Source organism: Fistularia commersonii, chromosome 19 (assembly GCF_037954325.1).
Source record: "Fistularia commersonii isolate RoL2024-O1a breed Wild chromosome 19, RoL_Fcom_v1.0, whole genome shotgun sequence".
Classification (NCBI taxonomy): domain Eukaryota; kingdom Metazoa; phylum Chordata; class Actinopteri; order Syngnathiformes; family Fistulariidae; genus Fistularia; species Fistularia commersonii.
In genome coordinates this window covers 2197544-2221800 of record NC_141302.1, presented here as the reverse complement: position 1 = coordinate 2221800, position 24257 = coordinate 2197544, and the positions used below count along the sequence as shown (strand labels likewise).

Below are 24257 nucleotides of genomic sequence, written 5' to 3'. Positions count from 1 at the left end.
ATCTAATAAAAAAAAAAGAACTTTCATCCTGACTTTCATATTCAGGAAAATTAAATTTAAAAATCATTTTCTGCACGAAATGAGGACGAACACACGTTTTCCGTTGCAACCAGTTTATTAGGGTCGAAACCGAGGACCCTGTGCAGACCTTCGCTTTCGGGACTCCCAGAGACCTTGTGCTGGGTCACCACTTCAGCCTCCTTGGAGTCGAACCTGAGAGGCGAGCGGATACAAGAATCAGCTCCTAGAAGCAGACTGAGAGAATCGAGGGAGTCGGGATGGCGAACCTAGGACATCGGTCATCCTCCTGCGGCTCCGCGGCAGGGAAGCGTCCGGCCTCGGGGCCTCGGGCGTCCTCAGCACCTCCTCCAGCTTGCACTGCTCCACGCTCTCCTGCTGAGAGACGAAGACACGGCAGGTGAAACACCTGGTTTACGTCCACGAGCTGGATGACGGTCGCTTACACAAGCGGGAGGTGGCTGATGTTTCCGTCTGGCCGTCGGAGTGTGAGCGGCGGGACTCTCGTGTTTCTCCCGCTCCCGTTCGCCCTGCAGGACGATGCTCTCCCTCGTGGCCCTGAACTCCAGCGAGAAGTTGCTAATGGTTCTGCAGAAGTCCTCGGCTCTGGTCTCCCTCACCGTCGCCCGTGAGTAACCGAGGAACAGTAGGAAAGAGTGGAACCTGGAGATGGTTTGCTCGGGTCATTTGTCGGCAGAGGACGTCGTCGGTCCGAAGAAGCGGCGTTTGGGCTCACCTGTTGACGACCCGACGGTGGACGGCTTTCAGGACCTTCACCCTCTCCTCGCACTCTTTCAGGACCTTCGGCAGCCGTTGTCGGAGCGGCCCGCCAACCTGAGCTTCCCCTCCGGCGACCCGCTTCTTCTCCCCCTTCCCCCACTTCTTCTTCTCCTCCGCCTTGTCCAACATCTTCAGCTGCTCCCATGATGTTTTGCACAGGGCCTCCAAGCTGGCCAGGTTGGAGCGGACTAAGGAGTAGTCGCACTGGGACACATTTTATAGACATTTATAAAACAACAGAGCCATAGCTAACAAAAACCCATAATCGTGAAAAAAATCAGTGGAGTTTTCGATCAAATTTTGAATCGGCCCGCAAACAAGAACGTACAAACATATACACTCACAGGCTTCCCGCAAGCAGGATTTGTGTTGTTAGCAACAGTCGCGCGTGCCACTCCGCATTGTTTACATCGTTCATCACAGTGTTTTCCTGTTATATTGCTTTTTTCAGTAAGCTACCCCAAAAATTGCCAGTGCTAGTGGTGTTAAGAAAAAGCTAACAAGAAGTCAACAATCCTGTAAAACAAGGATGACTGACGTGGCAAAAGGGGCGACTATGTTAGCTTGGATGAATAACAGACAGCTAGCTGGAGATAGCGTTATCATTGAAGAGAAGTTTTATCTTTTGCTGATTTTTACTGATTTAGCAAAGGAATCGCCGAATACAAGCGCTAACAAGAAGAGAAAGAACACCAGAAACAGTAATACCGTAATTTCCGGACGATAAGCCGCGACTTTTTTCCCGTTAACAACGCTGCGGCTAATATATGGACTTTTTGGGGGGGGGGGGGGGCTGATGAGCTTCACGCCGCTAAAACATTTATCCTCGTCACATCGGACCGATGAAATGACTGAGAAATTCTGAGTCCGTTCAACTCCGACACCGAAGAAGACGACTTTGACGGTTTTAGTGCCCATGAGGAAGCCCGAGATAGCGATCGGCTAGCCGGTGTGGCTTATACTGAGGTGCGCTCAATAGTCCGGAAATTACGGTAATTAAGGTTATCTTGAATTCCCTCCTTTTTTTGCCACAAATAAACTAATTAGAAAGTGTAAAAAGAGTGTTTTTTGGGGCCGGAGAAAGGATCAAGGAACAAATCCAATTCGTGAGCTGTGCTGTACTTCAATTTGGGGGACAGCGCACACACACACACACACACACACACACACACACACACACACACACACACCTTGCCGGCTTTGGTGACGGCAGTGATGTCGGAGTAGAGGTCGGAGGACTGCGGGTAGAGCTGCAGCAGCAGCACACACACATGGTGCAGGAGCGGCTGGCGGGAGTGTGTGTCCCTCACCTGGGACAGCTTCCCCAGGTAGCTCAGCTCGAAGCCCCGGGCCTGGCGGGGGGGGTCAGCCAGCAGGGGGGGGGGGTTAGCGAAGAGGAAGCGCCCGATTCGGATTTAAGGCGACGAAAACACACTCACCTTGCACCCGTTCAGAAAGTTACCGATGGCGAGGACGGTCGCCAGGACGTATCTGAAGGTCTGGCTGGCCATCAGCTGCTCCATGGCCACCTTCAGGTGGAAGAGCGGCTCCGCTATTTCCTGCCGGGTAAAGACAGCGTCTTCTCCTTTTTTTTATGACCCATTTTAATTTTACTCATTCCCCTCCTTTCCCCTCACCCGCTCCAGGGAGTCGTAGTCCAGAGCGAAGGCCCACAGCTGCAGCCTGGACTCCAGGTGAGCGACGTCCCCCAGAGCCAGGAGGCAGAGCTCGGCCGGCGCCAGCGGGGCCAGCGGCTTCTGGGCCTTCGCCTCCCGGATCAGGACCAGCTCCTCCTCCGACGGGACCAGCACTCGGAGCCGCTGATTCCAGAATAGATAAATCGCAGGGGTTGATGGATCTTCTCAGACAAAACACAGGAACAGTTTGACTTAAGAGTTTAACTGGTTGCGAGAGCGAAATCAAATTTCCCCTTTGAAATAAACTGAAATGCTATTCAAGACCCCCCGTTTTGTGATGTATTTTTAAGTAAAAACTCATAAATGACAAGTCGTGTATAAAAAAATAATGATAAATAATCAAACAAAATATAAAGAAATAACCTGGTTATTACAAACATCTAAATAAAATAAAATGAGTTACATTGATACATTTACTTACAGGTTTAATCACTTGCTTGTTAAGCAAATATACTATATTTAATTCGTTGTACAAATTTGCGATTAACCGGTCGCAGCCCCCCAGTTTTGTGATGTATTCTTAAATAAGAAATGTACTTCATAAATAACAAGCAATATGTAACAAACAATAATAAATTATAAAAGAGGATGTAAAGATATAAACCGATTTATTACATTAACTTATTATTTTGCAGATCGGGTGAAGAGGAGTTTTTCATTTGGTGCTCTATCTCTTGACTTAGCTTACTCGCTACTAACTGAATGCTACAATGGGTGGCTAAATGGAACTAGCATGCTATGCTACACTTTATGTATTTTTGAGTGAGAAATGTACTTCATAATTATAAAGTAATATGTAAAATATAATAAATAACAAAAGAGAATGTAAAGAAATAAACTGGTTTTATTAAATGTATTTACCTTGAGGATGGGACGAAGATGCCGGTAATGGAGGAGGTTGGGGGAGTTTTTCCATTTGATGCTCCAGCACTTAAATTAACTTCCTACACACTTAATGCTACGATGTGTTGCTAAATGTAACTTTGCCACACTTTATGGCTAAACTTCGGAGTGAAACCTCTTCATAAAAACCATCAAACCGTCCCCGACCGGCTTTAAATGACTCGTCCATCACCGTATCTCACCAACAACAACTTCTCAATCTATTAACAGCACACACACACACCTCGCTCATGTTTTTCCATGATTTTTTCACGGCTAGCAGTGGGCGGCACGTCCCACTGTTTTTATCCGCCACTTTACTGACAGCGGCAGCAAAACGCTCATCCAGCGCGCTTCTAACTCAGATCCCAGCTCGTATCGCAAGGCAAAAAAATCCACCCAGCACCGACTCGTACCTCGGGAAACTCGTAACTCAAGGTTCCGCTTATTTTAGCAACGTTGCTTTTTCAATGACTCGAAACGACAGAAAATACTCCTTTACCTGGACGTCCTCTCTGTCCAGCACGCTGCTGTCCATGCTGAGGATGGCGGGGGGCAGGAGGTGCGGGGGCGGCAGGCTTTTCAGGGCGATGGTGACGATGTTACTTCGCTTCATCCCCAACACCGAGACCAGCGGCTGCTTCTGTCAAGGGACGGATCGAAGACACGGGTTCAGCCAAGCTCTGCTGAACGTTCATGGTTTTTTTTTTTTCGACCGTAGAAGAGTTAAAAACGATCTGTTGTGTTTTTTAGCCAGCAGGGGGCGCTGCTGCCCCCCGCTCTACACAGAAAGGCTTAACCCAAAAGCCCAAATCATGCTTAGCTTTCAGCTAGCCTGCTAGCTAGCAGGCCGATCACACCGTCGGTTTGACATCACAAGTTGGGACTTTCTCAGGAGACATTTGCGTTCCTAACAAGCGATTGGCAAGGCCTCGATTGAAAGTCCAATCCCCTTGTGAGGTCATTGGTTTCCGTTTGCTCCTGGAGCTGTTGGGAATCAAACATATGGACGAGAGCCAGGCGGATCCGCAGATTAAAAATGAGAAAACATCCGGTTGCTAAGAGTCGAGCCGAACCGCGGCCGCCCTTAAATCTTACCCGCTGTTTGTGAACCACACTTAGGCAGGCGGCGGCCTTGGTCTCAAACAGGTACTCCAGTCGGTTCGTGTCCAAATGGACCGGCTCGAGTCCGGCCCAGATGGACTGAGTCCCAAAGCGGGTCATCCTAGGGAGCGGCGCCAAGCTCTGCAGCTCCCTCCAGTGGAGCCTCAACATGTGGCCTTTTCTGAGGGTACCTGCGGGCGAGGCAGGGCTCGAGGGTTGGGTGGCGGTTGGAGGCGGCGGCGGCGGCGGCGGCGGTGGCGGAGGAGGAGGAGGAACAGGGGCGCTCTTGGCGGCTTCTCCGCCAGATTTGGTCTCCTCGTCCTCCGTGCTGTCCATCTCCGGCTCCTCCTCATCCCAGAGGTCGGAGAAATCCAAGTTGTTGAGGCAAAGGCGGCCAGAGGGTTTAAGCAGCGAGCCATAAGACGGGTCCAGGTCCCAACTCAGCGGGTTTTCTTTGCTCTGGTCCGACCCCTTCATCGTCCCGTGCTAGAATCCAGCAGCTAAACTCAAAAACGCATGCGGAGGCCCAGCGGACATCAATTTCCAGCGATGCCGCCGTTTCTGCAGAACGCGAAAAAGAAGCTGAGTTGAAGGCTCTGGTGCAAAACACCGTTGCGGTCCTGCACGTGCAAAGCAAGATGCACGAACCCGGCCGACTGCGCGACAGCATCCGAGCAATGGGCTCCTGCGGCCGAACACAACCCTTTCCCCTTCTCTTTCGGTAAATGACAGTGGGCGGGGGGGCGAGAGCCCCGGCAGTTGGTGCACTGGCCGGCCGTCGCATCGGTCTTGGTTTATTTGAGTTGCGCCCTTTCCCTTAATTTCCTTATCGGGCCTGGATCTCCTGTTTGTATTGCCTCTTGTATTTACACAAGCCGCTCTATCTGCCTCAGATCTGTTACTTCCCTCCTCCTCTGCGCCAAAGCAGCGCTCCGTAGTGCACGTTTGAGCCGACGCGGAGGTGAGGAACCCCTCGCGCCAACCGTCAGAATACACTAAATTGCAATTAATCCGACCCTAACTCCGGAAGACCGGCCGAACACCTGCGGGGACGGCAGCCAGGCGGGAACTAATGTAGCGCCGGGGGGACTTTGTGATGGATGATTTAAAATCCCGGAGGCTCCAAAACGTGCATGGAGGTCCTCCCTGAGCACACGCGTGTGCATAAGTATGCTTGATATGCAGCCATAATGAGGATCCCCTCCCTCTGCCATTAGGTCTCCCCCTAATTACACTTTATCCGGCCCTGCTGTCCGCTGGCCCGTGGGACGCTCTGCCCCAAATGAGGGAATTCTGATGTTATTTAAAAGATATGAATGTTTCTACGGGTTTTTCCGTTTATTGACATGCACGGATGATAGTTCGGCTTCGGACGGCGCGAACCGGAGCTGCACTTTTATGATGTGTTTGATAAACCAGATTGAAAATTTGATGCAGGACGGAGCATTTTCCTTCTTTTGATGGGAGTCACTGCGGGATTTTCAAAATCTGAAAAAATCTTTCAAAATTTGTGTATGCGTCTGCATGGGTGTCTCACTGTATGTGTGTGTGTGCATGCACGCACGCACGCACACACACACACACACACACACCACATGAATCTCCTTTTCATCTGTTTCCTTGTCTGAGCTGCCGCAACCGCTGAATGTAGTCCAACTCTCCCCGGGCCAGAGATGAATCAGGACAACAAAAAAAAAGGAAAAAAAAAAAGATGTGCAGGATTTCCTTTTTTTTTTTTTCTTTGCTTTGAAAATATGAATGGTTTTATAGCAAAAAGCCAAATTCAACAGGCCTGTTGAGTAACAGGGTTGGTTCCTGTCCAGCTGTTGTGTGTGTCTGTGTGTCTGTGTGTTATATCTTACTTATTTCCAAGATTATTTTTTGTTCATATTATAATAACAATAATAACAACAACAACAATAATAATAATGCACTGTATTTGAGAGTGCCTTTTCTGACACTCAAAGAAACCGTATGATCTATAATCTATGTCAATAATACACAAAGGTGACATAAATAACACAATAATAATAATAATACCTCTATTTGTGTTATTATGTAATTATTATTATTACTTTAGACTGATAGTGTCCCAAATGTGTAAGGGGGCTCAATGGCAGCTACGTGACACCACACTTTCAGTACTTTTGATACTATGACCACAGCGACTACTAACAACAACAAAAATAATAACAATAATACACTGTATTCTAGGGCGCCTTTCCTGATACTCAGAGAAATCATATGATCTATAATGAACAAAGATGACATGATAATAATAATACAGTGTTTGGTGTCATTCTGTTATTATTATTATAATTTCTATCACTTAAGTAATACTTATAAATTAATTAATACTAATTAATACCTAGTTATTATTATAATTACTTAATATTGATCGTGTCCCAAATGTGTGAGGGGGCTCAACTACTACACAACTACTACTAATAACAACAACAATAATAATAATAATAATAATAATGAAGGTCCCTTGCTTTTATTTTGAAGGTCTGCAGGCGGAAGCCCCGCCCCCCCACTCTTCGCCTGTGAGCTCGCGCGTTCCCGCGCTGTTTTTGAGAGCGCGTCTCTGCCGTCCGTGTCCGGGTCAGGCGCGCGCCCCTCCTCCCTCTCTCTCACACACACACACACACACACACACACACACACACACACACACACACACACACACACACACACACACACACACACAGCCCCCTCCCCCCGATTGCGCTCGCGCACCGGTGACATCACTAAGGATTTTTTTCCCTCTCTCTCCACAATGTCAGACGTCCGCGCGGCGGCAACGCGAGCCCACGGCTCCTTCCGCGCGCCACCATGACGGGTGCCGTCGCGAGCTCCTGCGCCTCCCGCGCGCGTCGGACGTCCCCCGCCGCCTAGGGGACCCACGCGCCCCCACGCGCCCCCCCTCCCCACGCCGCGCGCACCGGCTCGTCATGCGCGCGTGAGGTAAGGCGACCCCACGCAGAACCGCCCGCGCGCCGCGACCGACGGATCCCGACGTCGCCGCGGTAACGGAGTAACGAGTAACGAGCGACTGCCGCAACGCGCCTGCCTTCACCTCCCGCGCGTGTGTATGTGTGCGCGCGCGCGCCTGGAAAAGTTCATTGTTACGTAACGCACGCGCGCAGATGTGACTGAGAGGGTGACGGATCTGTCGCGCGCACACGCACACGCCTCACTCCATCCAAGGGTATGAGGTGAACGCCGGGTCCGTGACGTCATTCATGCCGTCATTTAGAAAAACACACACACAAAATAACAAATCTGGCCAACTTCACAACCGCCCTTCAAACTGCATCTATAAATACAGTGGCATGCGTGTGCATGTGTCGTGCGCTACCTTCGGAGGGTACTTCGGAATTACGTCACGCCGACGTCGCCGCCGCCTGCCACGTAATGCGTGCGCTCGGGGGTTGCCGTGGCGCCGGAGATGCCAAAATCCGGCGTGGAAATGGCGTCTTCATCCCTTGGCGTCGTCCCGAGCGCATCGCATTTGCTTCGAGAGGTTCCTCGGAGAAGGTGGGAGAAGATGCGGATCCTCCCGTGGACGGAGGAGGGATGGTGGAGATCTGGGTGAAGTTCCTCTCTGAAGGAACATCGGAGAGGAGGTTTTGGAAGTGAAGCTCCACCGAATAAATGCCTGTTTTGCTCTGAAGTTTGCGCTGCTGTGTTTGTCCCGTGCAGGTCTGCGTGAGCGCACCACAGAGGTCAGAGGTCAGAGGTCATGCTGCGGAGGGACCCCGCCCCCCGTGGCCCCCTCCAGCCCGGAGAGACGTCCGACAACGACTGTGAGGTTGTTCGAGCTCGAGCGTCTGCGCCGTCGCCGGGGGATCCCAGCAGAGCCACGCTAAATTAACACAAACTAAAAATCCTCCCGTTTGATTGTAATTTAAATCTCGCGTTTATTCCGCTGTCATTAAGGATTCGTTAAACATGGCCGCCCTGCCCAGCGGCCTTCAGTTTCTAGGTTTTTTCCTTTGAGATGGAAAGAAAAGAGAAAAAAAAAAAGCTCACGGGGCGCAACAGCGCCGCCTAGTGGCCGGGTGGCGTAATTGCACCCAGATGCACGAAGATCTTTAGCAACTCGCGGGCGCAAGAAGCGAAGATGAGACTCTTACCTTGTTATTACGCCCCTTGTCTGGAGATAAAAAGGCACGAGTGTATGGAAAGATAACCTCCATCTCGCTGTGTCTCCGTCTTAGATGGGGGCGGGCTGCCGAGACGCTGGCGCGCCGTGCTTGTGCGAGGCCGGTCCCCGCACACTCCGCTCCGTGGCGCCCACGCCGGTGAGTGGACCGGCGTTCCCACTTAAGGGGATGCGCGACCCGCCGCCCTCGCCGTCCGGGTGGAGGGTGGGCGATTCTTCATCTTCCTCTTCTGCACCTCAGGACGAGATGCTCTGCGAACACTGTGGGAAGAACAGAGCGATGGCGACCAGGAACTCAGAGGGCTACGGCACAGAGGTAATCTGTGTGTGTGTGTGTGTGTGTGTGTCCACTCACAAGGGTATTAGCTTCTGAGGATGTGACTGGACGCCCCAGGGCCCTCGGCCCTCCGTTGGGAGGTGGCGTGGAGGCGCCAATAGCCGCCCGGCTCCTCCGTCACGTTTCCAGGTGCCAGCTGATTCACGCACAGCACGACAACGGCGATGACGCAAATCGCACACAAGCAGTCACTGGGGGAGTGTGTGTTTATGTGTGTGTGTGTGTGTGAGGGTAGGGGTTTGTGAGTCAACCAGCAGCCTCAAAGTGGGAGACCCCGCCGTGCAGATGAAGGGCGTCGGGAAGCGTTTATCAATACCCAGTGGACTGTTTTCTGTGTGTGTGTGTGTGTGTGTCGCAACTATAGGAGGAGTGTGTCCTGTCCGACCCCCAGGGGGAGAGCGATGCGGACGCCGACATTGAGGATACGGACTCCAGGTAACACCTGGAGGACCGCCTCCTATGTCATGTTAAAGAATTGAGTCCAAAGAAAAAAAAAATGCAAAGGTCAAAGTTGAATTCGATGGGAATTAAAATGAATTGTTTAAAAAAAATAAAAAATCCAAAACTGAGGAAAATCCTGATATTTCAAAATGTACGTCCCACCTGAGGAAAAATAAATCCTAATGTCACCAATGTGTTGCGATATCATTACAATAAGGTTTCATTCCAAATTAAATCAAGATATGTAATTTAATTACAACGATTAACGTGTAAAACACTAAAATAAATATTGATCATTTCAGTTTATACACATATATATATATATATATATACTATTTATTGTATTAGAATAAACAACTTTGTCTCATCTCCCCTTTAAGTATTACAGAATTAGTCATTTTAGATGTGAAATAATGAGAATGAATTAAATTCTCATCTCATCTTAAATTTCACAGCCCATTTGCATCCTGCTTATTTTTGTTTATTTACTTTATTTTTGTCATTGCTATTGAAACTGTGTTTATGTTTATTGTTTAGTTTTGGTTGTCTAGTTTCACCCTTACTGTCTGTTTTTTTTGTTATTCTCTGCTGTCTATTTATTTGTGGACTTCTTTTGCTATTTTCTAATGGTCCTCTAATTGTCTCTCTATTTATATTTATATTCATATTTACTAACACTATCACTGTTATGCTGCTGTGACAGCAGAATTCCCCCGATGGGGATCAATAAAGTTTATCTTAAATGAACCAAAACTAAATTAATTAAAAGAATAAAAAAGTGACTTAAATAGTGCAAGGTTATGATACTGTGGGGAACTGGAGAAAGTTTGGAAAGTTGAAGAAAACAAATCCTCTGACCCACATCGGCTCCTGGATTAGAGGAAGATGACAAATGAATGAATGTGACTGTGATTCCTGCGCGCACACACACACACACACACACACACACACACACACACACACACACACACACACACACACACACACACCCACACACACACACACACACACAGATCCTCACCCCCCTCTCCCCCGCTGCGTCCAGGCTGCAGGAGGCAGGTTCCCTGCAGCGAATCAGCTCCCGCCGTCGCAGACGTCCGCGGGTGGCGAGGCAGGACACCACGGAGAGCGAGGACGACGGGGGGCGGAGCCACAGGTCCCACCGCTGGAACCTCAGGCTGAGTCCTGACAGGGAACACAGCAGGACCATCCTGGAGGTAGGAAGGAAAATAAAGTTTGAGGCAAAAAAAAAAAAAAAAAAAGGATTTCATTTGAAGAGGTTAAAGTGGTTTCCCTGGTGTTCCAGGAGAGCGTTTCTCAGGTGAGGCCGCTGGTCGTCTGCAGGCCCGACGTCCACGGACAGGCGCCGCCGCTCCACTCGTCCCGGAGCTCCAAACGCCTGCCGTCTCTCTGGCCGTCCTCCCCGTCCCTCTCCCTCGCCCTCTTCATCCTGCTCCCCCTCTCGCTGTCCCTCGTCATTGTCATCGTGTCGTTCCTGCTGCCGTGGACGCGGGCCTGACTCCGCTCGCCGTCCGACATCCAGGCCATTGATTACTAAACAGATCAATAACCGCGATCGGAAGACCTCCTTCTAAATAATAAGCACATTGAGAAAACCTTCCGCCGATGGGAGGGGGTTTCACTTTCACTTCATTCCTGCTGATTTCCCTTCCTGTATTTCCTTGTTGATTTTTTTCTCGTTTCACTCTCACAGGTGTCGCTTTCACCTGACGTTTCCCCTCTGATTTCAAAAAGACGGACTTGATAACCAAGTGAATTTGTTAGCTGTCAGGGATCCCAGTTTAAGATAATCGCTCACTGAGACTCCTGCTGATACCTGTGCGTCCGGTGTCGCACTACCGGTCGTGTTGCCAGGCAACAGCGCCGCGGCCTCATCGTCGACGCGCGGCAACGAGCGTCCATCTCAACTCAGCTTTCGCGCCCCTTCAGGTGAAAAGTCCAAAGGCTTCAGGTAGAGCGTGGGTGCCGAGGAACCTCGGTGAAGACAATCCCGTCCGGTCCTTCCTGCGCGAGGCTCCGCTGACGCCGCCAATGCGTGGATCTTCTCGCGCACCTCCGGCGTTCTCGCCCCCTGCTTTTTGTAAGAAACGAGTCCTCTCGTCTGGCCCCCCTGGCGTGACGGAGCCAAGGGCTTCCCCAGCCTGAACCGTCAGCACAGGAAACAAGAGAAATACCACAGGACGACTCCGAACTATGCAATCCCTCCGTACGTTGTCCCCGAAGAACATCCACGTTCCGCTGAAGGAATGAAGGAACCTCACGTTCTGAAAGTGTCAGTGGAACGTTTGTCCTTTTTCGTATTCGAACCAGGAATCCGCAAATCTCAATTGGAAAAAAAAAAAATGGATGCGTGAAATCCTCGTTGATTTCTGAATCCAGCGCTTCATTTGATTTACTTCTTGTTTATTTCCTGCGTTAAAAAGTCGAAATTAAAAAACAAAATAAATGAACAGGAAACAATCTGGAAATCAGCCCTAAAACACAGGAAATGATTTGAAACTGGGCATAGAAGAACATAATCAAGAAATTAGTTTAAAAAAAAAACAACAGGAAATTAACAGGAAATGTAATATGACCCACGGCCCTATTTTAAAAATTCGACTTTTGACTGAAACTCCAGATGTCATGAGAAACGACATCCTGGGCGCGTGCTGGATCATAAATGGATATACAAACAATAAATAAATATATTTTTCCATTTAGGAGTCCCTGTTGTATATGAAGTGAAGGCATGACGTCCTTCTCCAAAGCAATAGCAGCAGAATCAGCTACTCACACAACGCCAACTCTTTTGTTTGGCTTTTGAACGAGTTCTTCGCCAGCTACTTTTACATCCACTGAGCCATTTCCTCTGGAAAAGGTCCGACCTGGAAAGACAGAAAAACAAGACAGAGACGTTCAAAGACTTAACAACGTTGAAGTTGAGTTTCATTTCTGAACTGAACATATTGAGCCTGACAATCAGTCACGCCGGAGCTGAGATTCGTGAATATCTTGAAGAAGCCTCTCTGCGCTAGATGTATTTGAGTCATGTTTTCTTTTTCTGTACATTTTTTGAAAGATTTGATTTTATTCTGCCCACTTGGCAGCGGAGAGAAGGAAGCGTTCCAGGCCGAACTCTCTGCCAGCCTGCACTGAGGCTGGTATTTCACTGCGTGTTAATTTATTAATTCCTCTTTCAATAAAATTAAGACTGTATTTTGACTTACAGCGGCTCTTCTCATGTATGATGTAACTCCTGCAGGCATACATCTTCAATATCCAATTACTTGCCATCAAACATTTTTTGAGGCAATCTTAATATTCTTATACAAGTTTTTCATCTTCACTGCTATCCAACAAGTTAACCCAGCAAAAACATTTACAATTTTAGGGTTTTATAATATAATAAGGTTGCACAACATGTGAAACGTAGTTTAGAAGCTAGCCCAGAAGGCTAATCGTGTTAGCCGAATAAGCTAGCGTGTGCTACAAACAAATGACGCTAGTTTTGTTTAGCGGTTAGCCAACATGCTAAAAGGCTAACCAAAAAACAAACACGATAGTTTTATCCATACCAACTAGTTGTAAAAGAAATGTGCGCTCTCACTTTAGAAATCTAAGCGAAGCCCCAGCTATATCACGCCCATTATTTCTATCGCGTTAACTGGCGCCTCATTTTCAAAAGCACTTCCGTATTTATCACACCTGACGTAAATCATGACGTCACAATGTTGACATCCAGCAGCGAGCGATAGGTAGATTTATCTACAATGAAGGAATTGTAGGTACAATTATACATGCAGAATTACACATATAATTTTATATACAGAATGAAATGAATAGGTTACTCAATGAAATAATTCCTAGATCATTTGATTGTACCGCCAATTCAATGGTGATCAGAATTTCATAATGTAATGTCATTGATAGAATATGTTCAAGGGTAGTATTAGTTTATTGTACAGATAATTAACATTTTCATCCTTGTCGTTTTTCATTTTGCTGTCAATTCTTATTTGTGGAAGTCTCATGTTATCTTTTAATTCTCTGTTATTTATATTTATACTCCTATATTGTCATTATTGCGCTGCTGTGACTTAAGCGTTTACCTATGGGGATCAATAAAGTATTATCTTATCTTATTTCAGTGTTATGGTGGCGCTCTTAGTTTGTATTGGCAAGAAAATACAAAAAAATAAAGGTGGTCGGCGTTTCTATTTTAGGGCCCGTAACTATCAAACTCCTCATTGTATTAGATATCTGTCCTAAAATAATTCAAGCGCTTATAGAATAGTGTTGAGTACGAAATCTGATCAGAAGTTCTAGCAAGTATGACTTCACAACGTGGTGCAGTGATTGTCATGTGGTCTCTGTGGCGCAATCGGTTAGCGCGTTCGGCTGTTAACCGAAAGGTTGGTGGTTCGAGCCCACCCAGGGACGGCTCTTTTCTAAGAAGATAACATAAGAATAATTTTATTTATCCCGAAGAAAATTGTTCTGCCAGAGTTTCAAGCACAACATAACAATAATAGATAATAGTAGGAAGGAGGGAGAATAAGAAATACAATAAAATATAAAGTGTCAAGGTTAAGGCTATAAAGTGTTTTAAGGCAGGGGTGTCAAACTCATTTCTCATCGCGTGCCACATACGGCCTAGGTAGATGTCAAGTGGGCCGGACCATTAAAATAATAGCATATTCAACGATAAATAACCAAAATATCATGTTTTTCCTCAGTCACCTCCTCTTGGTGTAAAGAAGTACAAGGCCATTAGAAAATCTTGGAATTTAATGACCAATCCCTTTACAAAACATTTCATGAAACACCTCATATTTCCTTAGACAAAAGTGCAATTTACTTCTATCATTCACATGGATGAATTGCAATCATGTGATCATGAGATCTCACTGATCGTACAAAGGCACAAAACTTTAACAAGTAATTGGTATTGAAAAATATAGTAATGCACTTTAAGATTGAATGAGACTTATAAAGAAATGGATTTTTAAACCATTTACACATGTGCATATAAAATCTAAATTGAATCCCTGCCTACACCCTCCAAACTAAAAAGGGTGCTATTAAATGTGTAAGGATTGGAGTATTCACCTGTCCTGTAAATGTGTAAACTTCATCCATGAAGTTTCCACCCCTGTTTTAAGGTCTTAAAAAGTACAAACATTTGAATATTCCCTGCAGCTGACAGAAGAGGAATTAAAAAGTCTGATAGCCTCAGGTAGGAAAAGACCTCCTGTAGCGTTCAGTGGAGCTCCTTTGTGGTATCAATCTACGACTGAAAGAGCTCTGACAGGATGTCAGTGTGGCATGCAGGGGGTGATGGACGTTGTCTATGATACAGAAAACAGAAAAACGTCTTATACTATTTTAAAAAAAACAGATTAAAAAAATCGATGAATAGATAGTCAGTACTATATATTGGTTAAATTATATATTGGTATTTTCTTCTTCCCTCAGCCGCAGGGAATCTTCAATCTTTGTAGTTACTGCTAACAGCTAAGACAATTTATACTTCATTATATTTCTTATTCTTCCTCCTTTCCACTATTATCTATTACTGTTTTTTACTTGAAACTCTGGCACAACAATTTCCTTCGGTATTAATAAAGTTGTTCTTATCTCTCTCATTTCTCTCATCTCATCTAAACATTTAATATTGCTAGACGGATGCTGTAATTGGAGCTCCCAGGCTGGACGTCAAGGGGAAGATCCAAGAGAAGATTTAAGGACGCAGTGTCGAGAGGAGGATAAAAAGAGGGTTAGATGCCGTGCTACTCTACTCTACTCTTCATATTCATTTTTTTGCATTTTTAATCGGGGAAATCCCCTGGTGACGTAAAACAAGCAATAGCTGTTGTTGGCCACAGCCACGCCACACGAGCCTGCAATTTAACTAACTGTTCCCGCTCAATACCAGGTAAACATTGTTCCCAGCAACCTCAAAATCACACGGAAAACATAAACATAAACACAAATATTGGTGACTGACTACAATATCTATAATCATATTTATAATAATGTTTACACTCTTCCTATCAACACATATCCAAATGCAGTGCGGACAGCAAAGTAGGAATTTCACTATACAGGGAAAACGTTTCTCACTGTACACATAATAATAAACACTTTGAATCATAAAACTATATTGATTCTCGATTCAAGATTCCCTGAAGTAAAAAGGGTAAGAAGTTATCTGGACTGTTGAATCCCTGTTCCTGAAATACTCCAACATCTTGATCTCAACGTCACCATTCCACCCAGGTTCCGCTCATTCACACACATATATTCTGTCTTGCTACGACTGACCTTCAGTCCTCTCCTTTCCAGCACATACTTCCACCTCTCTAGATTTTCCTCAACCTGTACCTCCTCCTTCTCACTAGAGATCACACTGTCATCTGTGAGTCATCTGAGATTCCTGTCTAACCTCTACTGTCGGCCTGTCCATCACCACTGCAAACAAGAAAGGGCTCAGAGCTGATCCCTGATGGAGTCTCACCTCCACCTTGAACTTCTCTGTTACCCCTACAGCACACCGCACCACTTTCTCACAGCGAGCATACATGTCCTGCACCAGTCAATCATACTTCTCTGCCACTCCAGATTTCCTCATACAATATCAAAGCTCCTCTGTTGGCGCCCTGTCATATGCGTTTTCTAGGTCGACAAAAACACAATGCAGCTCCCTCTGGCCTTTTCTACATTTTCCTCAATCTGACCCTGCTTTCACAACAGATTACAATGTCATGTGTAAACATTATGGTTTATGGAGATTCTAACCTCATCCGTCATGTAACAAGTTACATAATATTGCAATGCATTCATTCATAATGTGATTTGTTTCCTTATCAATAAACAAAAAATTAAATGAACAGGGAATTCAGCAGAAAAACGTCCGTCCCTGGGTGGGCTCGAACCACCAACCTTTCGGTTAACAGCCGAACGCGCTAACCGATTGCGCCACAGAGACGATGTCGCCTATTGACCGACAGACTGATTTTATTCATATTCCGGGGGGCAGACGGTGCTGTCTGGGAGTAGTAGTATAAAAATTATTACGTCACCCCTACAGCACATCGCCCGGCTAGCTCAGTCGGTAGAGCATGAGACTCTTAATCTCAGGGTCGTGGGTTCGAGCCCCACGTTGGGCGTAAGTGTTTTGGTTTGACTTCCAAATATTATAATGATATTTACGATGACGTTTCTTTTATTAAAATGCACTTAATTTCAAATTATAGTTTCTATCTGCTCCCATTAATATTGTTCACATTTTTTTGCCCTATTTACATCTGGTTATGGCAACACGGACTAAAGTAACACATCCTTGATCTGAATGAATGAAATTAAATACTTTTGTTCTTTACATAGTTGAATAGCTTGACAACAAAATCACACTTAAATGATTAATGGAAATCAAATGTATGAACCCTGGAGGTCTGGATTTGGAGTCACACTCCAATTAAAAGTGGAAAAACACATGACAGGCGGATCAATTGTTGATGTAATTTCCTTAAAACAAATCAAAATGAATCAATGTCGCTTCCTAAGTGGACAGTTTGATTTAACAGAATTATGATTGACTTACATTGTGTTTTTGTTTAAGTGTTCCCTTTATTTTTGAGCAGTATATTAACATTGCCAACTATCTAGCTTCACTGTGAGAAATACAATAAGAATTTCAATGTAAAGGGAAACACGATTCACACTCATGTTACGATCATATAGATTTTTGTACTTTTTTGAATGTGTCATTGTTAATATTCTCCTTTTTTTGACGAAAACATGTCAATTTAACACCAACTTCAAGCTACTAATTGACATTTGAAGGCCTCGCTCGTCTGATACGTCACCGTTTTACCGAAGCTTGGCGGAAATGTCTCGGCAAAGTTCGTCTTCCACGTCACTTCCGTGGGAAGTCGAGCGTTAGTCATGGAAAAAAACAAAACAAAAACACACTGGCTAGTGGATATCGGCTTGTAAAAATTTACTGACAGCGAAAAGTGACCGCGCCGCCGGGGATACGATGCGCTGCCCGAAGCCCAGGCCGTGATTCATCGACATGCTAGCTAGCTAGCTAGCCGGCTCCTCCTCTGCATCATGAATTTAAGGGGACTATTTCAGGACTTCAACCCCAGGTAACACTAGCAACGTACTAAAGCTAGTGTTAGAAGGCTAGCGTTGACCGGCGTGGGTAGTGCTGTCGTCCCAAACTGCCACTCGTGTCGTGATTCTTTCCCCAACACGTGTTTAATATGGAGGTGTTCAGCGAGTCAATGCTAAATAACGCAGCGGATTTAAGCTAATAGCGGAGCGCCGCCTTAGCGGGGCCTAGCTGACATGCTAGGCGATACAGATCCCGTATGCTAGTCCGCGTCGTTTTTACAAGTATCACCAAAAACACATTCGCGGAGAAATTGAGCAATTTGTCGTCTAGCCGAGCGCATAAATTCATGAAAACTTCCTCGAAAGTGCAATTAGAAAAAAATAGATTCACGAGCGTGTCCTCCTGATGTGCTACTTGTTAGTCAAGAAGTGTCGCTAGCATGATGTTGCTAGCGGGATGACAGGAGTGCCAATTTTGACATTTTAAAGCTATAACTGTCCAAAATTGGTCCCTTTTTTTCTTGAAACTTGGATATGAAGTGCAGCCGTGCATTAGTCTCTTGTCTTTGTTATTCTTTTACCATGCTGACGATTTGGACACTGGGTTTTTGCTGCATTTTCTGCATTCCTGATTCAGCTTTTCTACCCTTCACAGCAAGTTCCTGATCTATTCGTGTCTTCTGCTGTTCTCCGTGTTGCTTTCCCTGCGGCTGGATGGAGTCATCCAGTGGAGCTACTGGGCTGTGTTCACCCCGATATGGCTGTGGAAGCTGCTGGTCATCATCGGGGCCTCCGTGGGCACCGGCGTCTGGGCGCACAACCCACAGTACAGGTAAGAGTTCTGGAAAAACAACTCAAAAGCACGTCCGTCCCAAATCTCCGAATTGTGCAGGTTGTGATGTTTCCCCCATTCTGCGGCACTTCCTGCCTTCCGGGGTGTGTGTGTGTGTTAATCTGTCAGGGCCGAGGGGGAGACGTGTGTGGAGTTCAAGGCCATGCTGATCGCCGTGGGGCTCCACGTCCTGCTGCTGATGTTCGAGGTGCTGGTGTGCGACCGCGTGGCGAGGGGGAACTACTTCTGGCTTCTCGTCTTCATGCCCCTCTTCTTCGTGTCGCCCGTCTCGGTCGCGGCTTGCGTCTGGGGTTTCAGGCACGACCGCTCGCTCGAGGTAGGTGTGAACAACAACAACAACTGTGGGCTTGAAGCACTCGCCTGTGACGTGAAGAGTTCAGTGTTCGTACCCTCACTTCTTCAGCTGGAGGTGCTGTGTTCGGTCAACATTCTCCAGTTCATCTTCATCGCTCTGAGGCTGGACCGGATCATCACCTGGCCGTGGCTGGTGAGACACGCTCGCTTCTCATCGTGTCTCTTTTAGTTCCAGGTGATTCAATTCTCCGTGCATGTGTTCTGCAGGTGGTGTGCGTCCCTCTGTGGATCCTGATGTCCTTCCTGTGCCTTGTCGTGCTGTACTACATCATCTGGTCCGTCCTCTTCCTCCGCTCCATCGACATCATCGCCGAGCAGCGGCGAACTCACATCACCATGGCGATCAGCTGGATGACCATCGTCGTTCCCCTCCTCACCTTCGAGGCGAGTCGTCAGTTTCTGGGCTCTTCGTTTTTGTCAAAAAGCCCCGACGGGAAAGCGCTGCGTGTTGAACCCTCCTCCTCCTGCTGCTCCGTCCTCAGATCCTGCTGGTGCACAAGCTGGACGGCCACAACAAGCTGAGCTTCGTGTGCGTGTTCGTGCCGCTCTGGCTGTCGCTGCTCACCCTGATGGCCACCACCTTCGGCCAGAAGGGAGGGAACCACTGTGAGTGTTAGCACATCGGTAGCTGAGCCGGTAGCGGCCGTGGATGTTTTATAACCCCGCTTTCTCCTCAGGGTGGTTTGGAATTCGCAAGGACTTCTGCCACTTCCTGCTGGAGCTCCTCCCCTTCCTGCGTGAGTACGGCAACGTGTCCTACGACCTCCAGCGCAGCGACGACCCCGAGGCGGCCGAGGACCTTCCCGTCCCCGAGCCGCCGCCCAAGATCGCGCCCATGTTCCACAAGAAGACGGGCGTGGTGATCACGCAGAGCCCGGGGAAATACTTCGTGCCGCCTCCAAAACTCTGCATCGACATGCCAGATTAACACGGCGGCGGCGCCGGAGTGGGAGGCCAGAGTGGTTAAGACGGTGGCTACCTCCTCTCGCCGGCCGCCTCAAAGACTCCTTCCTCTTTCCCGACTCTTGAGTCTGGAATCCTGGAGCCAAAACAGCAGACTTTGTTTTTACCCGCGGGTGAGGATTCGTCAGGTGTTGCGGGGGATTCGTGGCGTGGTGGAGGGCGTCTCCTGAGGGACCCCTCGGATGGATGCGAGAGGAGGACGGATCCGCATGGACTCGACGACTTTACTCTAAAACAGCCGAAAATTTGCTCTGAATTTGAAACCGTGTCGGGATCCACGCCGGCACGGCCCGGCTTTGTGTTCGGGACCATCGGAGACTGGATCAGAAAAATCCTCCTGGTCCCAGTCTCAGCTTCGACCCGCTGGAGAAACCAAGGGCTTTAAGCCATGGATGTACCCGCACTCTGGATACGAGAGGAGCCGGGCGTCGACGCAGACGCCCAGCGACGGCCAAACCCCGCGATCGCTTCAGTCGAGAGACTTCCCAGCTGTAAGACGGCGGATAAATCGCTTCGCGTCGCAATCCGATCCCGTGTCGCAGGTCCAGAGGCTTCAGTGATGTCATCTCCCTTCAGGTGCACGGTGTCGGCGGACAAAGACTCTCTCGTTTCCACGAACTCACAACCGAGACGACCAACCGTGGAAATATTTTTTCTTTTTGTATCGTGTCACTGTGCAAAATACTCGGCCCCCGGCTCTGTATCCAGTTCCATCGCACATCCATGGTTTAAAGGAAGGGCTAAGATTTGTTCGCTTTTTCCTCAACAATAATTGCACACGCATCGTCTCCTCCTCCTCATCGGCCGCCAAGTGATGCCTTGCAAAAATAGCACTCGAGCAAATGACGCCAAAATATCCAAAAAGTCGAAAGGACTTTTTGTTTGTTTTTTTTTTCCCGTCACGGATCTGACGCTCCATCAGCAACCTTTAACCCCCAGTGATGAAACAATGCAAGTTTGAACAGACGAATTAACAACAAAAGTGGGCTTAAAACTAACATTCGTCCCTGATGTTAAAGAGCTACACAGATTCTATGCAACAACTACAGGGATAAAATCATAAACTATGAGAAGAAAGTCCCCCTGCGGGATTTTGTGAATTAAATTTCTGTTATTTTGCTGACAATTCCTCCAGTAGCATGCATTTATTTTGATAAATGTGTTTCGTAAAATTACAGCTTTAACCTTATTAGTTTTAATATATTCTTATTATGATTATACTTCTGTATCGCCATGCTCTTCCTATTATGTAATCTTTTTTTTTTTACACCTATTATGATTTTATCCTCATAATATATTTTGCTTGTATCGTGTTAAATTATTATAATTTTAAACTTATGACTTTATTCTCATAGTTGCACCAATCACCTAACACTTTTTATGTTCAGTCATATTTTCTTGCAAACAGACAAAAAAAAAAACATGAAAACAAAGATTTAAAAGGAGAATATCGCAGAAATTACCAGAAGATGCAAAACTAAAAAATCTGAAACGTTAAACAGGAAAGGAAAAATCGCAATTTGTCGATCAAATATCGCCGGAACCGCAAAAAAAAAAAAAAAAAAAAAAAAAAAATGGAATTTAAAGCTTAAAAACAAATGAATTCAAAATGGCAGTCTCCTCTTTTCCGTCTCCAATGTCCGGTCGATAGCGGAAGGAGAAAACCTGGCGGCGGCTTTTTAATCGGAGGATCGACTGCGACCGCCGTTTATCTCTTTTTCGAGTGGGAGGAGTCGATACATCCGGTGTGAAGTTATTGTTGTGAAGAAGAGGATAAAATCTCAGCCTGTCGTTTTTACAGGTGATGATGGAAAAGTATGAAAAGGAGGTCATCATACAGGGACGACAGTTTGTTTTGGATTTCCAACGTCAAGCACCTTGTTTTGGAAACACAATTATGGAAATGGCACTTTGTGATCATGTTTGGAGAAAAGACGTGTCTGATTTGTTTGTCGCTTTTTTTTTTTTTTTTTTTTATAACATTTTTTTTGTAAATACTAGATGTTTTCAGTTCGGGACCAGAAGAGGGTGAACGGTCATTGGCCTTGGAGGGGGTTAAAAAAAATACAATCATTAAGATTTGTTCCGGAGTCAATGACCCGGAGTGGAAAATAAAGATCTCAACCTTCTCTCCTCTTTGTCCGTCTCAGTTCTATCACAATCATGAGTTTTAACATTATTTCGGGAACTTACTCTTGGGCTAACGGGAATTAAAAGTCAATAATAATAATGCACAACGATTTCTAGTTGAGGTTCTGAGATTTAGGTTGGAGGTCTGATTGGATGGTGATGACATCAGATGTTCCGTGGAAATATTAATATCAAGATATACGTAAGACTCACAAGTTACCCTTTAATGTCTTTATCAACATTAAAATGACAATATTAAAAATGAACTTGACTTAAGAATTGATTGGTTCAAACCTGTAAGTTTAGACCATCAAACAGTAATGTGATACAAACTTGGTAAATTTAGATAAAAATGTTCTAAATATTTATATTCAAAACTCACAAGTCACCTTTTAATGTCCTTGTTAACATTAAAATGTCAATATTAAACATGAATTTGACTTAAGAATTGATTGGATCAAACCTATTAGTTTAGACCATCAAATGGAAATGTGATACAAACTTCGTAATTTTAGATAAAAATGTTCTAAATATTTTTATTAATAATATAAATTATCGAAATACGTAAACTCAATTTTAGCTAAAAGAAAACTTTGATTAATTGTAAAATAATGTCCTCTGAGAATAAAAAGAAAAACATCCATCAAGTAACTAGGTTGGAAAAAAATTGCTATATATAAAAAATGTAATCACTTCACTGAACAGTGATTTACGAATAAAATATCAAATAAAATAAATACATGCAACATGTCTGGTTATCCTTGAATAACAAATACTGCTGTTGAGCGGTTTGTGAAATGCTATTGTAACATTGAAAACCTACAGACCGGCTACTGCAGTTAGTGCTTTGCTAAATGCTAACGTAACATTGAAAACCTATAGACCAGCTAACGCAGCTAGAGGTGAGAAGTTTCCTGTGATTTTCAGAACGGGACGACAGATATTCTTCTTCTTCTTCTCCTTTGGGCTTTTCCCTTCAGGTGTCGCCACAGCAAATCAACTTTCTCCATCTAACCCTCTTCTCTGTATCTTCCTCTCTCACACCAACTACCTTCATATCCTCTCTCACTACGTCCATAAATCTTCTCTTTGGTCTTCCTCGAGACCTCTTGCCTGGCAACTCCAGTTCCAGCATCCGTCTACCGATATATTCACTATCCCTCCTCTGTCCATGACCCAACCATCTCAGTCTGGCTTCTCTGACCTTCTCTCCAAAACATCGAACATGTGCTGTTCCTCTGAAAGACTCATTCCTGATTCTATCCATCCTGGTCACTCCCAAAGAGAACCTCAACGTCTTCATCTCTGTGACCTCCAGTTCTGCCTCCTGTCTCTTGGTCATTGTCACTTTTTCAAGAGCATACATGTCACTGGTCTCAACAGTGTCTTGTCCACCTTTCCTTTCATTCTGGCTGATAGTCTTCTATCTCTTCGTACCCCTGACACTTTTCTCCACCCATTCCAACCTGCTTGGACCCGTCTCTTCACCGCTTTTCCACACTCTCTGTTGCTCTGGACTGTTGACCCCAAGTACCTGAAATCCTCCAGCTTCTTGATCTCCACTCCCTGTATCCTCATCGTTCCACCTGAGTTCCTCTCATTCACACATATTCCGTCTTGCTGCGACTAACTTTCATTCCTCTACTTTCCAGATCATACCTCCACCTCTCTAGATTTTCCTCTACCTGTTCTCCGCTCTCACTACAGATCACAATGTCATCCGCAAACATCATGGTCCATGGGGATTCCTGTCTAACTTCATTTGTCAGCCTGTCCATCACCATTGCGAACAAGAAGGGGCTCAGAGCTGATCCCTGATGGAGTCCCACCTCCACCTTGAACTTCTTTGTTACCCCTACAGCACACCGTACCAGTGTCTCACAGCGAGCATACATGTCCTGCACCAGTCTAACATACTTCTCTGCCACTCCAGACTTCCTCATACAATACCAGAGCTCCTCTCTTGGCACCCTGTCATATGCTTTTTCTAGGTCTACAAAAACACAATGCAGCTCCCTCTGGCCTTCTCTGTACTTCTCTATTAGCATTCTCAACGCAAATACTGCATCTGTAGTACTCTTCCTAGGCATGAAGCCATACCGCTGCTCACAAATGCTGACTTCTGCTCTCAGTCTAGTTTCCACTACTCTTTCCCATAACTTCAATGTATGGCTCATCAACTTTATCCCTCTATAGTTGCCACAATTCTGCACATCCCCTTTATTCCTAAAAATAGGCGCCATCACACTTTGTCTCCATTCTTCAGGCATCTTCTCACTCTCTAAGATCCTGTTGAATAATGTAGTCAGAAAATCCACTGCTGTCTCTTCCACACCTCCACAGGTATATCATCAGGACCAACTGCTATTCCACTCTTCATCCTCTTCAATGCCTTCCTCACTTCAC

The 24257-nt window shown here is 46.1% G+C and overlaps 3 protein-coding genes and 3 non-coding genes across 10 annotated transcripts; 4 read left to right on the top strand and 2 right to left on the bottom strand.

Moving 5' to 3' along the window:
• Positions 1–96: 96 nt before the first annotated feature.
• Positions 97–8910, bottom strand: LOC147223390 (FH1/FH2 domain-containing protein 1). Of its 4 annotated transcripts, XM_086166131.1 has the most exons (11): positions 8621–8910; positions 7843–8088; positions 4476–5042; positions 3880–4020; positions 2436–2618; positions 2238–2357; positions 1989–2150; positions 755–1002; positions 465–681; positions 288–396; positions 97–213 (listed from the first exon to the last, which is right to left on the bottom strand). In XM_086166131.1, exons 3-11 carry the CDS (start codon positions 4956–4958, stop codon positions 185–187), a joined length of 1692 nt encoding a protein of 563 aa, XP_086022257.1. In that variant the 5' UTR covers positions 4959–5042; positions 7843–8088; positions 8621–8910; the 3' UTR covers positions 97–184. The 4 variants fall into 4 exon arrangements, with proteins under 4 accessions (XP_086022257.1, XP_086022259.1, XP_086022256.1 ...); XM_086166133.1 differs by lacking the exon at positions 4476–5042 and having other exon boundaries at positions 8621–8755; XM_086166130.1 differs by lacking the exons at positions 7843–8088; positions 8621–8910 and having other exon boundaries at positions 4476–5186.
• On the top strand, positions 7070–12658 carry LOC147223389 (uncharacterized). 2 transcript variants are annotated; one of them, XM_086166136.1, is made up of 8 exons: positions 7070–7448; positions 8187–8295; positions 8705–8788; positions 8891–8965; positions 9351–9421; positions 10473–10644; positions 10734–10748; positions 11142–12658. In XM_086166136.1, exons 2-8 carry the CDS (start codon positions 8227–8229, stop codon positions 11190–11192), a joined length of 537 nt encoding a protein of 178 aa, XP_086022262.1. In that variant the 5' UTR covers positions 7070–7448; positions 8187–8226; the 3' UTR covers positions 11193–12658. The 2 variants fall into 2 exon arrangements, with proteins under 2 accessions (XP_086022262.1, XP_086022261.1); XM_086166135.1 differs by having other exon boundaries at positions 7105–7448; positions 10734–12658.
• Positions 12659–13796: 1138 nt separating this feature from the next.
• trnan-guu (transfer RNA asparagine (anticodon GUU)) lies at positions 13797–13870 on the top strand. Its single transcript has one exon. It is a non-coding gene; the product is annotated as a tRNA-Asn (tRNA).
• Positions 13871–16344: 2474 nt separating this feature from the next.
• Positions 16345–16418, bottom strand: trnan-guu (transfer RNA asparagine (anticodon GUU)). The gene has a single exon. It is a non-coding gene; the product is annotated as a tRNA-Asn (tRNA).
• Positions 16419–16526: 108 nt separating this feature from the next.
• Positions 16527–16599, top strand: trnak-cuu (transfer RNA lysine (anticodon CUU)). Its single transcript has one exon. It is a non-coding gene; the product is annotated as a tRNA-Lys (tRNA).
• A 757-nt stretch (positions 16600–17356) lies between these two features.
• On the top strand, positions 17357–21654 carry tmem185a (transmembrane protein 185A). Its single transcript, XM_086165865.1, has 7 exons — positions 17357–17583; positions 18207–18383; positions 18513–18720; positions 18808–18891; positions 18966–19142; positions 19241–19364; positions 19436–21654. Exons 1-7 carry the CDS (start codon positions 17546–17548, stop codon positions 19684–19686), a joined length of 1059 nt encoding a protein of 352 aa, XP_086021991.1. The 5' UTR covers positions 17357–17545; the 3' UTR covers positions 19687–21654.
• The last annotated feature ends 2603 nt before the right edge of the window (positions 21655–24257 follow it).